Raw genomic sequence first — 17,087 nt, forward strand, 5'->3', positions numbered from 1 at the left:
TTTAATAATCTTCTTTTAATAATAAGACCGTTCTCAAATGTCTGTTCTATTATCTGAATACTATAAAGCTTAACACGCTTTAAATGTTGCAATGGGGCTATATTGTCTTACATATGGAAGAGGGTTGGGAAAGGGGAGCAATATTGATAAATTCCACATGATGTAGAATACGTAAAGTAAATAAGCGATTTGAAGAGGGGGCAAAGAAAGAACAAAAAGTCTGTTGTTATATTCAAAAGGCCTCTGCTTTAAGATTTATTGGTGTTTAGTACCCTATCGAAAATGTACAGTATGGATAGATTGAGGGCAAAGCGCATATTAGACAATTACCTTATGAAGAGTTCATGTTTCATACGTTTCTTGCTTTATATACATATAAAATGAGTCAGAAAATATCACCTGTCAGTTAACAAACAGGATACAAATAAAGCATGATGCCGACGATTTAAGTGTTACAGACCAAAATAAACTAAACACAATATGGATCCTTTGACGGAAGAGGATATTGATATTTAATTAAGCCTGAGAGAGTTTATGCTTCATTTGCTTCTTACTTTATGTCACTTAAAAATGGGACTGGAAGTATTTCCTGTCAGTGAACAAACATGATACTAATGCAGCATGATGCCGACGTTACAGACCAAGGCAAAACTAAAATAAACTACTACAGCCGTTGTGTAAGAATGCGCTATTATACTGGTTCCACTAATTCCAGAGACGAAAATGTGTCTTGGAAATGTAAGGCAATGACAACTCTGTGTACACCCACACAACCAGAAATGCAAATGTTTTGACATTGTTGACAGCAATAGGCTATTGTATAACTGAGTTGTTCATACGTTCGTAAAAGCTTTACGTATACTAAACTACCGAGCCGTTAGTATTTTCATTAGTGGTTTACGCCTGCATTGTTTGGCAGCGCCTCGTAGCTATGATGATTTAATCTGCGCATGACACGATAGTATGCCACGCTAATCATCATCAAACTGATAACCATTGCAACGACCACGATGGAGAGGGAAGTAGTGAAAACCGCTGAAAAATTGTGAGGTGTTCCATCAGCTCCGCTCGCCTTCACTGTAATACAGAAATGAAAAAACTCTTGAATCTGAAATGCATCATTAAGCAAAATCGGAAAAGTTCATTATGCGTATATGCAAGCAAGTAGAGCGGTCTAAAAAACAGTGATACTTCTAGAGTGTGAATGCGTATAAACTGGCTTTTGTATAACTGTCAATGAGGGCGTATTACCAGAGTGTTATGATTGTGCAGAGTACACCCCTGGTGCTTATGAATCTGACATTTTGCACATTATTACCACTTTTTATAGGCAAGCCAAGTCGTACACATTGCTACACATTGATTTCTTTATTACGTTCACATTGCTCAATTAGCATACTTAAATTTGATAATAACTTACGAGTCTCGGATCTGTCGTCAATTCCTTCGAGTAAAATCGGCCCTCTTACAAGTCGTTCAACTTTCTGATCATATTGATGAATCGATCGACGATAACGGCTCTCTTCGCAGCCTCGACGGCACTCTGAATATGTATCATTTACGTCACAGACAATAACCTCGCAGTGAACCCAAACCTTATGGCAAAAAATATATATTTCCAAAGTACAATTACACAAGCAATATAGTGTTTGATGGAAAGTAGTATTTTCCTAATAATAATAAACCACGACTTCTCTCCCCCTCCGCCATACTCTCCGTCTAAAACGTCATAACATTGGTATGTGTAATACAGTACAATGAGTGATCAATATATCAGCAAAATGATTGTATGACGATGTGATATTTCCATCAACTAATTTTCTATCGCAGGAGAGACTTGTCATGATGCTCGCTTTAGTTTAAAGCTTATTCAGTTGACCTGAATGTTAAAGCCTTACAACTATAGTTACTATAAAGTAGTACGTATGAAAGTGAAACAAGAAAGTAAAGGAGACATAAGTTAATGTGATAGAGTAAAGTAAAACGAACTGCTTAATGTGCTCTACTTGTTTGTACGAATTTCTTTCGATTTTTTTAAAACATATCTGATATTACATATTCTCATATTACCTTTTATCCAAAATAAGACGTATGGCCACTACTGACCAAATTTTAGTATTTCTGTCAGTTATTTATTTGATTAGCTTCTGGGATAGAATTTAGTGTTGCTAAGTCGTTGATAAGGCAGCAGATTCTTACCAAAGCTGATACTAAAATCCAGTGACGTAACAATGGTTATTGGCACAATGAAAATTTTGAAAAGATAAACAAAGGTAGGATGCATGCACAACTTTAGCTCATGCTGCATGTTATACTACCGAATTAAACAATGGCAAAAATATCAACACAAGACAATGTTCAAGTTTTAATGCCTTTTCAAGCTTGTTTCTCATTGTAAGCATGTCAATCCCGTCGAGGCAACCGTTACGATAAAGTTTTCGTACAAATTCTTGTTTTATTGAGACAACAAATCTCACCTGTGAATATTCATTTCCAATGTCTCGTCTAAATCTAAAGCTTGAGATTTCAAAATCCGCCTGTTTTGGAGTTTGTGGTGTTAGCACTCTCACCGCGGCGTTATTAGCACCGCATCTGTGAAAAGAGAATTAAAATCAACTTATTGACTCTTCGCTTTGGCAACTAAACGATAACTTTCATGATAAATTGGTATTTTCTACTTGTTCAGCTTTCATCTGTCTTATTGGTATTCACAAATATTTTAATTCCTCAGTATCAAGTGTAGCTCCTGATATGACTAATTATGAGCTTACTTACCCGTCTCTAATAAATTCGTAAACGAGATCATCTTCGTAGTTAGGAGAGGGCGTCGCACGACAGCTACGCAGGTGGATTTCTAAATTATCAGCGGCTCGAAGTAACTCCGCTCGAAAGAATAAGTTTGTACCAAGATGTGCCTCTACGGGATACGTGTTGTATCTAACAGTGTACGAAATATCCGTATACATAGCGAAGTCGTAGACAAAGCTTCCTTTCTCACGTTTCATGATGTACTCGCTGATAGTCACAAAGTGTGAAAGGAGTTTCTTGGATCGGTCGTACTCACAGGTAAACGGAATCTGCAAGCTTAGGTATTCCACGATCATGTTGGTATTGTTGTCATGATTTACGACAGTATTAGAGTAAAAACTGTGTGTTGAGTTGTCCTTTGAAGCGAAAGAAACGAAAAAGAAAAGTTAAAAGAAAGAAGAAGAGAAGAGAAAGAAAGGAAAGCATGACATTTGATTTTGGAAAATGCTATTCACTTCAGTGCCGATGTTGTTGTTAATTAATAAAACGTGATATTATAAAGACAATATGAGTACAAGTCATGTGTATCTTCTCAACCGTCCTCTACATTATGATATTATCTCGTCTGTTTGTCGTCGTTTCTTATTTTATTTTATTTATTCTTGGAAAATGAGATGAGCAGTAAAGTATATGCAAATCAGGCAGACAGGTAAAAAACAAGTTACTCAAAATTTGAATTGTATTTATTAATTCCAACTTGAAGTGTGTAGTTTAATATACATTGCCTGTACCTGTAAAGGTTAGAATGTGTGTACTCATTGCATGCTCCCGTGAATTGAGGTGAGCGTGTTTTGTGCAAGGGGATGGGGAGGGGTTGAGGGAGGGGGTGATAGTGAACTACATTTTTAGTGTACCGGAGATAACTGGCAATGTTTGTGTTGATAATTACTCTTTTATCCTTACTTTTTAATGCAAATATACAGGAATACATTAGCCACCTCAATCGACAATATTCTAAAAGATAGATATTATTTCATACCGTGTATTGGTTACCACAGCCGGTTAGTGAGCTGTTAAGACTGATGTACTGATGATTGTCAAAGCTCATGCAGCCTGGATTGCCATCACCTCCCAGGAGATAAAGCCCGGTAGTCTCAAACGAATCTTCAACCAGCTTTCGTGGGATGTCAATCTGGAAAGATGTTGGGCCACAGCGGAGGACAATTTCGTCACCAAAATCATCATCGTCATTCGGCGTAGTTGTCACGGTAGCAGTTTTATTAGTGACGTTTGGACTGGCAGTTGTAGTTGGAACTGCAAAATGACATAAGATAGAGCACGGTATTGAATAAATATCCGATTGATAACGATTGATATCCGACATCTTATATCTGTTTGTATTGATCATGGAAATTTCATGTTGCCAATGTGCGGGTTCTCAATGCGCTGAATGCATATGAGATAAACTATAGTTTTGTATAATTCATAAGCCCATGAAGAAAGGATAACTTTCTAAATACATTTGAAGAAACAAAGAGGTTTTCACTAGAACAGGAAGCGAAAGAGCACCAGTAACCTCCAAACTACAAGTCATGTGATCTAGCATCTGACCGCCCCCCACCTCCCAATTAAGTGTCTTTATCCTTGTCAGTTGGTGGTGGTGGCATTCAGAGGCCAGTTTTTTTAACATTGGAGGCCACTCCGGTTTCATTCCATACAACACAAGAAAACGAAAGGGCGTGGGTTTCAAAACAACATAACTACCGAATTTCACATAATGTACGCAAGTAAATCAATAACAGAAAAGTTACTGGGAAGCAAAACACCACTTCAAACTCAGCAAAGAAATAATTGGCCTCGTTCGATTGATTCATCAGTTCTTATAAAAGTTATCATGATCTGTTAGGAAATTGTAAGCTGTGGCTACCGAAATAGTCTGGTCTACATTCGTTCTTTTCATTTAATAACCCAGAAATTTCATATTTTTTGTTCCATTTCTGTAAATAGTTTATAAAGCATTTTGCCAAATCCTTGACATGTTGTTCATATCGTTCCTTCAGATACTCAACGTCATTGAAGTGACAAAAGAATTAACTGTGTGTTTCTATTGAGTTTGCAGTGTTCTGCTCCAAGTCCATCTAACGTGACCAATTCTTTAATACTACGTGTACGTTATTTTGTGTACATTTTGATAGTTTTACAATCACTTTTCTTGCTTATATCAAGTGGCCATTTTGTATATATTATCAAACCGCTCCTCTATGTTTGCCATTAAGATCGATATGAAAGTAGCTTTATATAATACTGACAAACTCTTTTTTGGTTGACGTTTGAAGAATTTAGAGTATCGAGGTATTTAACATTTGCACAATAGTATAAAAAACAGAGAAAAGTTTTAAATTACCCTGAGTGACAAAAAACGTCAATTGATTTGGGTCATCGATGGCAGTAGACTCGATTCCACAGTAGGTCGTGGTTCTAGCAGCTCCCGACTCCATTAAGATGTAGTATGACGTCATCTCACTCAGAAACTGAGCAGGAACGACAAATTGAAGGGTATTGTCACCAGGAAAAAAGACTTGTTGATAATTTTGAGAGTCAACCTGATAGACGTTACTTCCTGTGTGGGTGTGAAGAGATATCATAGTAGATCTGGATGGTCGAGCAACCTGATGTTGAAAGAAATAGAGTGGGAAAGTTAATCATATATTACATGTATTTTAATAATTATGTTACTATGAATATATTAAATATCACTCAGTCAATGGTTTCATATTCAGTAAATGGTCACGATGTAAATTATGGGACATTCCGACTCAAACTAGCACAGACAACGTTATTCCTTGTTTATATATATCATATCATATCATATTTATTATCTAGATGTTCTGAGATAAAGGTTTGTACGTTATCGATGTATCAAATAGGCAATTAAAGTAGGGAATTTAGTAAACACTTTGTAGGCTACTGTTTGCAGGTTATTTCGTGCCGTATTGTTCCAGTCATTATAGGCCTTGTAAATCTCTTAAGGATTATGAGGTAGGTATCTAAAAGTGAAAATTAATCATTTCACTGTTTGGAATTGTTTGTTACTGATACACACGACCGGCAAGGCCATATAGCAGGCCATATGGCAGGCCATATAGCAAGGCCACATAGCAGGCCATATAGCAAGGCCATATAGCAGGCCATATAGCAAGGCCATATAGCATTGCTATTTGTGTGTGAAAACGTGGAGGAAGTCAATGATAAGCTAATGAGGCTTCTTCGCGAGTTCCTGCTTGCAGGAGGATCTAAAAAATACATGACATCTTACCGCCTGGTCATAGCGTACGAGTACTTGTAAGTCTTCTAGTGGCGTATGCTCCCCGTTGCCTGGTCGAATAGTAATTATCTCTGGAGGGGGGTCTGCAGGGAATGGAGAAAGCAAACAGAAACATAGTAAAACTTCAGAAATTCGGGATATGCCGTATGCTTTCACTTATCCTCCAACCTGCTTGCAATCACGCCCTCTATACTTACCGTACAGTGAGTAGGATTCCCTGTACTTGCTCAAAACCAACGCACATCCAAATTATGATCTCGCGTTAACTATCAATTACCTCAATCCCTTTTTTGCGATCACAGAAAGAAATATATGCTTTTCCAGAGGCGTAGTGGTCCATTGGTCTACACGGGTCACCAAAGTCCACAAGGCAAGGCCAAATGTGGTTCAAAATAAATTCGGTCGTGACCCGGGACCCTTGAAACCGTAACTACGCCACTGTGATCCATACAACTCTGCAGTCATTTCCACGATAACATATTTGTACCGACACTGATGACAACCTATTATCAACTTTTCGAACACAGGCATAATTAAGGGGTAGAAATATGTTAAAAATACGAGACTCAACACAATAGACTTTTCTATTGAAATAAAACAAAATGGTCATGTAATGCTTAAAAGACTTATGGGTACCATAAAGTTTTAATTACATAAACATTTTGAGATACTTACTTCCAGTAATGAGGGTTATACATGTCTGTGCACCGACGGATCTGGGAGCAAAAAGACGTAAAATAAAGACGTGAAAACCCAATCTGGTATACAGCAGCAAGATCAGATCAGATATAAGATATAACTTGATAGATTTGTAGATACATTATCTCACCAAGCATTTCTAATGCTGAAGCTTTTACTAAACCCGCAAATGAAATTAAACTACGTCCTTCCAAACAACTACAATTGAAGAGATTTTCTTAACAATACGAAAAGAAGCCTACTAGGTGATTTATAAGAAATGTTAATACGGTTCAGACTGAAGTGCTATACATGACAAATGCTTTACATGATGAATGTTGTTTAACGTATTCTAAAAGGATACTATCCAATGCATATGGCTTTAACAAGAAATAACATTTAGACCGCTGTTTTTGCAATTACGACGGTGTTGTTTTGTTGTTGTTTTCTGTTTTATTAATTTAATATAACTCCGGCTGGTAGACAGAAAAGTCAGATTGCTGGATTATCGTTTAAAATACCCAACAACTCAGATCAACATTTTCCATATTGTAGATGGAAAATCAAAGTGTAGGCAATATATGCACTGCTAACTGTCAATATAACTTATGTTTGTACCGAATTAATGAAAACTTACATTACATTTTCCTACATCATACGTGACCATTTCAAAGGTTTTTGTTATTTGTTTCTAATTAAAGGAATTGTCCGGTGGAAGATTTGGATATATCGTCCTCAAAGTTCTAATTATTCTCTTTCTAACTATGTGAAAATTGTCCCCATTTGACATTTTCTTATTGTAGAAATCTGGATTTCAAATTCACCAACAGCACCGTTTGTTCGAACGCATCAATTTGGTGAATGACGTGGTGCAGGCAAATAGGCAAAACGAGCGACTTGAAGTGAGCACTCCCGTTTCCGCAGCACATATTCTCTCGCGTGTACATGCAAAGGTGATTGCCTGCTATATATTACGTACACATTGCGAACGTACGCATACAGCATACCATGCCCACTTGGTACGTACATAGCGTTGCACATATACACTCTCACACTCAAACCACAGTTCTTAAACCGTTCTTTGCAATCGCTGAAATAAAATTCACGGATCAACTTTACAGTAAAGGAAACTTGAAAAGTATTTGGAACATCGAAAGATGAAACTTGGCGGAATCGATGTCAGAGTAGAATTTAGTACCGAGACGCTTAGGCTTCGCAGAACTGGCCGATTGTAAACGTTAGAGTAGCCTACATGTCAACATTATTCCCATAGGAAATGGACAGCGCAATGTATAAACAACGAACAGTCTGCTTCTCAAAGTTATCTTCTCTTACACTAAATCATGAAATTATCGATGCTCTGTGTAGTATGCCGACTTAACGATATTTTTTTGTATAATTAATATAATTATATAAGGAAGAAATTAATCTGTATTCAAACGCGGTGCTTGTTGTGGATACTGTAGGAACTGTATGGAACGTGGATTATGTCGCAATCTACATTTGCGAAGATTCGTTACTGTTCAAAGTATATTTGAAATATCCATCCTAAACGATTAAAAAATGGTTTTTCTGTCAAACGCAACATTAGCGTTTCTCATATTTTGAAAACATGTTTGGAAAATTATTTTTCGTTTTTGAAGGTTACTTCTAAGGCCTACCAGACAATTCGTTTAAAGTATATAAGCCAGAATTGTTCGGGGATTCGTCCTGAACATATTTGTCTACCGAGAGAAATTTTGGTGAGCTAAAATAAAATCTAAGATTTTTTTTAACTGATAACATTTAAGTGATATACCCACCCAAGGTTTGTCTCCGCATTAAAGCACATGATTTCTTCTTCTCCAATTGTGATTGGGTTCCAAGTAGTATTTATATAGTAATCCGTAGGCAGGCCGTCAGGGTAAGGTAAGAGTTCAGATTTGATCATTCCAGACGGTGATATTGTTGTTATTTCAGTAATGCTGATTGAAAAGCAGGAAGATAAGTACATAAGGGACACTTGAAATCATCACTGCTTATACTTACAAAATTCTGTTCTCTCCATGTTTTTAACTGATGAATGTGGACATAAACGGCGTAGAAAGTTAGTTGGAACGAGAATAGATTCAAATACAAAACAAAAACACCCCCCCCCCCCCGCACATTGCAACCAGCAACATTATAGACATGTCTTTGCATTACTATTATTTTGGTATAAACTTTTAGTATATGTAATACCAGATAAATTGTGTATGCGTTATATATTATACTAATATTTTATGACTTTTATGACAAGTCCAGAAACAGTGACCGACAGTAAATAGGGATATAAAGAACTTAAAATATTGGTTTCTTACAAATCAAGATGACATGCATCCACGACCGACTGACCGAGAACACTTTTATCTCTGCACACGAATGAGAATGAATGTCTAGCAAAACATGTCAGTATTTACATCATAAGTAGAGGAAAGAAAGGAAAAAGGGTTCTGGCGCTGTCGAAAAAACTTTGTCTGTAAACTATTGGAATCGACAAATATAAAACAGAAACAAACAATGATCACGTAAACCAGTTATAATTTAGAAACTTTAACAATATATACAATGCAATTCTAATCTCAAGGGAGTACATCTCACTGAGACATAATTCAACTATCTAGGGAAACGCTTCTCAACATCTTGGAATAATATAGAGAGTACGTACCTCTATCGATCAAGTACTTATCAAAACTGTGTTTTTTATCTGTTTGTCATGCATGAAACTTGATGATAAGAAGTATTGTTCTACTTTTAGGAGAGAAAACAACTTTTTCGGTTGTGGTATAAGTTTTATTTTTTTATATTTTGTCAAAAGTTGCAACTTCTATCCCCTTGTTCCCTTTTGCCTTCCAGTAGCATGCATTATCGCAAATAAAATGAAGTCGACTGACTTCATTTTAGTGGAATTAATTTTGATCGGACAGACTGACATGAAGGAAGTATCTTTCATTATCTACTAATGTCTTTATTTGTTTACCTGACATTCGCGGAACTGGTCCTAGCGATGATCGGTTCATGGTAGGTGCCGTTCTCTGGAATACCTACACAAGAAGCCGGGACCCGTGTTGGAGGAATAAAGACAGGTTGATCTAAGCAAGAGACTGAACTGCTGAACACATCCACAAGGAATTGCAGTGGTATATAACTGAGAGGTTGTGTTGAAGTTGGTGTCGCAAAATCCATGATTTCTATAGAAACGCCGTAAAGCCCAACCGATGTCCAAGTCGTATCCCATGTGATAACACATGTTTCCTATTGAACGAAAGTTACAGGAAAGAAAATGAGTGTCCCAACAATTCTACAGGGCATGCACCCACAATCAAAAGCAGTTCTTTTCCCGATCAGAGCACTACACGAGGAACCGTACCTTAGTAATTCGGTCAGTATCCGACTTACATCATAAGTATGCTAAATATGTATATCATTTGGAGCTTTCAAGACGACCAGAAGTATATAACAGATAATGTGTAATGAGTTGACAGAATCGTGAAGAATTTAAAGAATAGTACAAAAGAGTGAAGGACTTCCATCTCTGTTGATGCAGCTTGTCCATTGATAAACAAGACTTGTAGAATTTCTGGTCATACTACTATGATTCTGAATAGGATGGTTCCCTTTACACTTAAAATAGAAACATGCCAAAAATGGTTCTAAACATAATGAAAACGTATACAAATATGATAAAAGGTTTTGAAAGACTACGGTCGTTCTGTTCCTTAAATTTAACACACCATCAAAATTAAAGTATGCTTGGATGAAATTTTCCAATAACTTGTACAACACAATGTTTCAGTTTATCAAACATAGTAACGGTATTTAGTAATAACATTAACAATAATTGCAAGAAATCACACTACAAATCACACTACACTTAATGTTGGTTTGTAACTTTTCCGATGACTGCAATATTTGATACGTCTCAATTAATATAATAATAATAATAACATGTATATTTAAATATATTTATATATGTATGTATATCAACTTCCATGGCCTAGTTGATATGGGTGTCCACATATAAAGCGGAAGGCCCGGGTTCGAATCCCGGTGGAGGCTGGAGGTCTTTGCGCTGTTCTGGATTTTCCAACTCATTACAATTTCAAATGTAAACAAACATACACACACATACGACCTTACATGTATGAATACACCCATACACACACCCAAACGCAAACATACATTTAATCATCGTGATCTTTGAAATCATTGATATCATTTGAGCTTGTTTTGGCGATTCATAACATATACCTATTACGTTACTCTTTGGATAAGGCCTTACATTATCAAGCACAGCTCCAGGTAGTTGAAAGCAACCAGTACCACAATTAGTTGCCCAGAAACACCTGACGTCGTCACCATCCGGATCAGCCACTGGAATAAGTAGAAAGAAAAGATTAGAAATGAAATCATTCCTATTGTAACGTTGCTAATTCGCCAGCTTTAGTGCCACCAAAGGTTGCTTTTACTGTCATGATGTAATTGTTAGCTCGTAAAACACATACGGTACGAAACGATAATTGAAAGGAATTCACCAGTCACATCGTGTTAGTCATTTGAAAAGATTGCCTGGAAGTGTCTGCATGTTTAGGTCAAACCCACATCGTCGTAGCAATTTGAGTCTTTGAGACTTTCTTTTTGAAATTCATGACTGTATATATGGAAACAATCGAGTTAGTGATGTCACCATGGCAATGGAGCTGTATTGTCCTTGTTTTTCTTCATAATGTGCGAATTATTGGAATAATATTTTAACAATTAAGAAAATGCAAAGAACATCGATAGCTAAACAAAAGTCGCCCCCCCCCCCCCTCCAAGAAAAAATTGTATCACATTACAAGTATAATATTAACGAAAATGTTATAAAAGGTAATAAAAGCAATTCAAAGAACATCTGCAATGATGACATTACGTATATTATATATAGAAAGTGAAGATTTTGAAGAACATGTGTCATAATGACATCAAATGATGGGGGAAAAGAGGGAGAAACATCTTCAGAAACAGAACATCTAGTGCCGAGAGCAAGTTACTCATTAAAATGAGGTTGCCCAATAGCAACGTGGAATACTTTTGTCTTTCTTTGTCAGTATCACATTTTCTGTCTCAGGAATATTCCTTTAAAATAATTGTTGGAAATATGAGAGAGAGACGAGTCCTTTAAGGTCTTACCAGGTATAGTAATGGTGTTGTGACATTCTCGGTGATACCGTAGAATAGGCAGTGTTGTAGTTGTCGGTGATGAGTTAATACGACCGGTGTCATTACGAACACTCAAGTCAATCGCCGCCATTAAAAACCAATCCCCACCTGCGTAGTTCATTAAACTTATCCAACAGCATCCAGAAAACCTGAGAAAGAACAACATAAGACGACAGTTCTGCTTTGACGGATGTTTTTGTTGTGTGTTGTATGTATCAGTGTCAATGATGGTCTTTGAGACGGAAGCACTCTACTTTTTTGTGTGAAATGGTGGTGAGGTTGGGTCGGGGAATGGATGCGAGGTTGTGAGGGATCAGGGTGAAGGTGGATTGGCTTCAGTTTACATCCTCGAGACTAACTTAAATTCCTTCGTACATCATCTTATATCAATGCCTCTGCTACAGTTTGTAGACATTATACTCTCGATACAGCAGTGACAGAGTAAATTCATTTTATGCATGATATTCACCTTGAGTTGGTGAGAGAGAACAAGAGGGCGGAGAACTTACCAAACTTGGAAATGGGGAATATTTGGTTGATAAAAGCCAGAGCTAACCCCACTGGTCCAGTCTTCCGACTCACTAAAATCCGTGCAAACATAGGAGAGCTGTTGATTCAGTCCATAGCAATTGCAATCCAATGATCCTTCTCCATCAAGCAGATTGCCTCCAGCAATGTGTTCATCCGTACAATAATGATGACTGCCTGCACTCCGTCGCCATGACATTCGGTAAGATATTTCAATCTATTGTGAAATTGAATAATGAACAAAGGAATGTTTTAAGGCATGTTTGAAAGGTCCCTGGTTCTTTAAGTTCTAGCAAAGATACCGCGTGTAAGTTAGGAATCATCCCCACACCCCCGCTCGGTGTTTTCAGCATCAGAACAAGGTAAATAGGTGTTGAACCTTTACAACGCGTTTACATTGCACCACGTGCTTGGTATCTGACCCCTCGCTTGTGATCACCGAACTGGAAATTGAGCATTGCTTTATAGAAAGAAAGGCGCAAAACTGTAAGCCGTGTCACGTGCATGTACTGTAAATTGTGTCAAGTAACGCGCATAACAAACATCAACGGAAGTTAAAAGTCATCAGTGATCTCGGGTCAACCCCGCTGCGTCTACATAGCAAATTTAACACCGAGGGCGGGATTTGATTCTTCCTCGAACTAGCCTGTCGCGGGGTTACAATCTTGGGGCCTGATCCACGTTTACACGACAAACCAATCAGATCCCGAGCGCGGGATTATCACGATCATTATCACGATAGTGGTCTAACGTTGACGGAGCCATAGTCTATAAACCCGGCCCCTTTGCGCACGTCACTGCTTTGTCAAGCATTGGTAAACTAACCTACGTTGAGTTGGATAATATTTCCCACATAGTGAATTTCAAAACAAAGCATTATTTTGTTGCACATAGTATGAATACAAAGACTGTTTGCCCTTTTTGCCATGTAAGCTTCAATTTGTTATATTGTTCAAGTTGAGGAAAATCAAGGTAAATATAGACAAATAATATAACTAAGACGTTTCTTTGGAAATTTGTTTTCAATTTGTTAAAGATAGTATCCCCTTAGTTTATTCCATTGCAGAAAATTGAACTTTCATTTTATATTTCATATCACTTTCAATGGCGGGAAGAATACTTTAACAAGGAGGAGTGTCCCTGGGGCGGTTGAAGCCGTTTCGAATGTATGAAAGTCCCCCCCCCCTACAAAACCAAACAAATATAGACGTTCAATGGTGCATAAATTAGGTCTATAATAACTCTACCACCCCATCACCATGGATCCGCATTGGAATTTTAAAATAATATTGGAAATTGTAAAAGTTCTGGGTCATTTCTACGTTCATATTTAATTTATGAAATGCACTTTTATCTATATAAAAGTCTATATAAAACAAAATTATGAAATGAACAATACCTATAATGCAATCAACAGTATGAGAGCCTTTTCGGCAGTTGGGGGGGGGGGGGGTGGTAGTGTAAAAACGCACCTGTATAAAGTGCACATCACGAGGAGAGTAGTGGGATGGGGAACACGTTCTATCCCCAACCCAAGTATCATCGCTAGTCAAATTTTATTTTATGAAAGTTTCATGTATACAATCATTCTAATTTGTCATATTACCAGGGTCCGTACATTCACCATTTGTCGACAGGGATGTTAATCGAATTCAGGACCGACTCCCCCTTTTGCGACCAAAATACAAGCTGAACAATGGTTTCTAAAAGTAAATCAACTTCCCCTACAGCAGCAACTTGCTTTATAATAGCAAATGTACACAGTTAATATTGAATGAAAGCCCAGTCAGAAGCTGCAGCACTGCACTTAAATCTTGTTCGTTTTTGCCGCGATTTTGGAGGGCAAAAGAACATTTCAGAAAAATGATGAATTACACCCACAGTTCTCTGGAATGAGGCTAGTGAGGGTACAGAAGGCGAGGCCCCCGGGAGCTCATGTGTGTTTAGATCTTCTCTGTTCTCTCGTAACGAGTATAATGTGCGAGAGAGATATAATTCAATATCTATGGAATTGATTGTGTTTTGCGGTTTTTTGTTTGTTTTCTCGCAGCAACTTTAAAGCGCAAAAGCACATGTCAGAAAGATGAATTTAATTAGCTATTTGGAAGGTAGTCCAAACCCGGTGCAGTGCAGACGGTTCTTTTGTAGCAATTTAGAATTCAATTTCATTGGAATGTTTTTCAAAGCCGCTGTGCAGGATTAGGGGGAAAAGCCCCCCGACGTTTTAGCATTTTGTTAGCATAAGATATTAAAATGAAACAAAACTGTTATCAAATTGCTTATCCACTAAAGAGCCTGTGTAAGAGAATATGTAAAAGTAAGTTGGCCTGACGTTTCGATCCTAGCAGGATCTTCTTTAGAGGCTAACTGACAAGCATAATATAGATACTCAAATACAAAAAACCGGAGGGAGACAAGCATTATGTAGGTAGGGGCGACCACCATTCCCCCCTTTTTTGCCGCCACTGGACTAAGTAAGCAATTTGCCATCCATACGGTATATCACAACAGGTATTGTCCGAGCATATACATTCTGCTTTGAAAAAAACATAACTTACATTACTTTCTAACTTGCTTACAAAACTTATGTACACTTGCAGCAAAAAAGAATGGTAATCGAATCACTTTGCTCATTTCAAGTCAGACGTTCCCGCTGTTAGTTCTAATCAAAAGAACGGGCGCATGCCAACTATCTATCTCTATGCTCTAGAAAAATAAAAACAGTTACCGGAACGTTACCACTCCCCTCTCTCTTTCTCTCTACTACCCCAAGCGAATCCCTCCGTCGCTACTACCACCATGAATGCACTTATTCTAGTGCATGGGCCCGTGCACTCTAAAGAAAAGTCGTGGAAATATTTAAAACAAAACGATAGTTAGGTATTTATCCAACCAGCAAATAATAACATAAAACATAACGTGTAGAAGAAAAACTGAAAATGAAGAGAGAAGATGACGTAATTAAAATAAATTAACAAATTCATGTACCTGTGGAATGTTGCTTTGATTACTACTAGGTATAGGGTCGACAGGTCGCCAGGTAATGAGACCTCCTCTAAAATGAGATGCCTCTGTCTCACCGATCGAAATTGAAAACGCAAGTAACAGGATGACCCAAGGAGCAGACATCTTGTTTCTCTGTCGTTAATTTTGGCCCCTTTCTTAGAACGATGAAAATAATTAGACGTTGATGATATGAACATCGAGTTGAAGTTTGAAGATTAATCGGAAGCTTTCATCATATTTATAGTAAAACTACCGACCTAAGGATTAAGGGCTAATTGATGGCGTCTCTGCTTTATTTACACAAACAGATGGCTGCATTGCTAAAGGATTTTTTTAAAATATATTATATCGTTTACTTTTTAACTTAACAGAAATGATAAGAGCGTTTGCTCTTTCCAGTATTCTAACAATCCCGGACCTCGTCAAACCTTGACGATGTTTCATATCGTTTTTTTATCAGACGCCACTTCAAGCTGGAGGCTCTTTTTTTTCGCGGTAAATAACCCAGGTTATCAAATGTAATTATTGGCTTTTAGGTCAATAAAATTTGGGTATTTCCACCCACCGCATTCGGCATACTTCATGAACTTTGCTCCCCATTTTGCAATCATTTGATTGGGATCTGCTATAGGATCCCATTCATAGTTTATTATTAGTTTATTTGTGTTTAGTCATGCACTGATAATCGACGTGTTCCTTTTTTTTTGTGGTTTACATATTGTGTTTAGGCAGACGGTCGATACCCCTTAATGTTACCAAAATCAATTCCATGTCGGGGAGGATAAGAGCTTAAGGGTTGATCGTATACGACCGCAATTTGTCTTAGATCTGAACATGAAATATCATGACTGTCTTAAGTAAAATTAAAAAAATAGTTCTATATATTCGATCTAGAGTTCTAGATTCCCTCTCTATACATGATATTTGAAGAAACTCGTTGTCCTCTTGCCCAAACAAATACATCAGGGCCATGGAAGATGGTCAGATGGAAGATTGCCAAGACAGCCGTCCCCACCACCCCCCCCCCGTCCAATCTGCGGTGCACAGAACCTTATAGCAAGAATAAACATGAAATATACCTACTTATGATTTGCATATAGGCTTGTTGGAACTACTTTTTGTAGGATATATCAACACAACAGATAGATAAATGCGCATATCACGTTGCTTTTTAAGGGTCACCAAACTAGTTTTTTTTCGGCCCGCCAAAACTTCGGGAAAAGGGATGCCTGTGGAAACATGGAATATCGTGAACATAACATTACACCTTTACACACACTTTTTCATTTCTAGTGCCGGCACTGTCCCCAACCCATTTTCCTGTTACACCAATACATTTTTAGACGCCCTAATTATATCCTCCTGATTTTTAGTATATCTCATTATTTTCAACATCCAATCCTAACAAAGAATTAATGTGACTAACAACATACCAAACAAGTCACTTCAGTAGGTCTATTTACGACTAATTTTTGCCACAATTGTTAAGTTTTCATGCGGTATACACAGCTCTCTTGTGGTAACTATAACTTCGGAGCAATATAGATGATGTTTATGACGTCAACGTAGATTCAGATATAAG

At 37.4% G+C, this 17,087-nt stretch overlaps 1 protein-coding gene across 1 annotated transcript; it reads right to left on the minus strand.

The window, feature by feature from the left end:
• Positions 1 to 219: 219 nt before the first annotated feature.
• On the minus strand, positions 220 to 15,893 carry LOC139963816 (uncharacterized). The gene is made up of 14 exons (XM_071965002.1): positions 15,488 to 15,893; positions 12,481 to 12,716; positions 11,942 to 12,120; positions 11,052 to 11,143; positions 9,750 to 10,024; positions 8,554 to 8,715; positions 6,749 to 6,789; positions 6,065 to 6,156; positions 5,153 to 5,417; positions 3,788 to 4,062; positions 2,776 to 3,164; positions 2,478 to 2,592; positions 1,421 to 1,595; positions 220 to 1,077 (listed from the first exon to the last, which is right to left on the minus strand). Exons 1-14 carry the CDS (start codon positions 15,626 to 15,628, stop codon positions 890 to 892), a joined length of 2,625 nt encoding a protein of 874 aa, XP_071821103.1. The 5' UTR covers positions 15,629 to 15,893; the 3' UTR covers positions 220 to 889.
• Positions 15,894 to 17,087: the final 1,194 nt, after the last annotated feature.

Source organism: Apostichopus japonicus, chromosome 3 (assembly GCF_037975245.1).
Source record: "Apostichopus japonicus isolate 1M-3 chromosome 3, ASM3797524v1, whole genome shotgun sequence".
NCBI classification, from domain to species: domain Eukaryota; kingdom Metazoa; phylum Echinodermata; class Holothuroidea; order Aspidochirotida; family Stichopodidae; genus Apostichopus; species Apostichopus japonicus.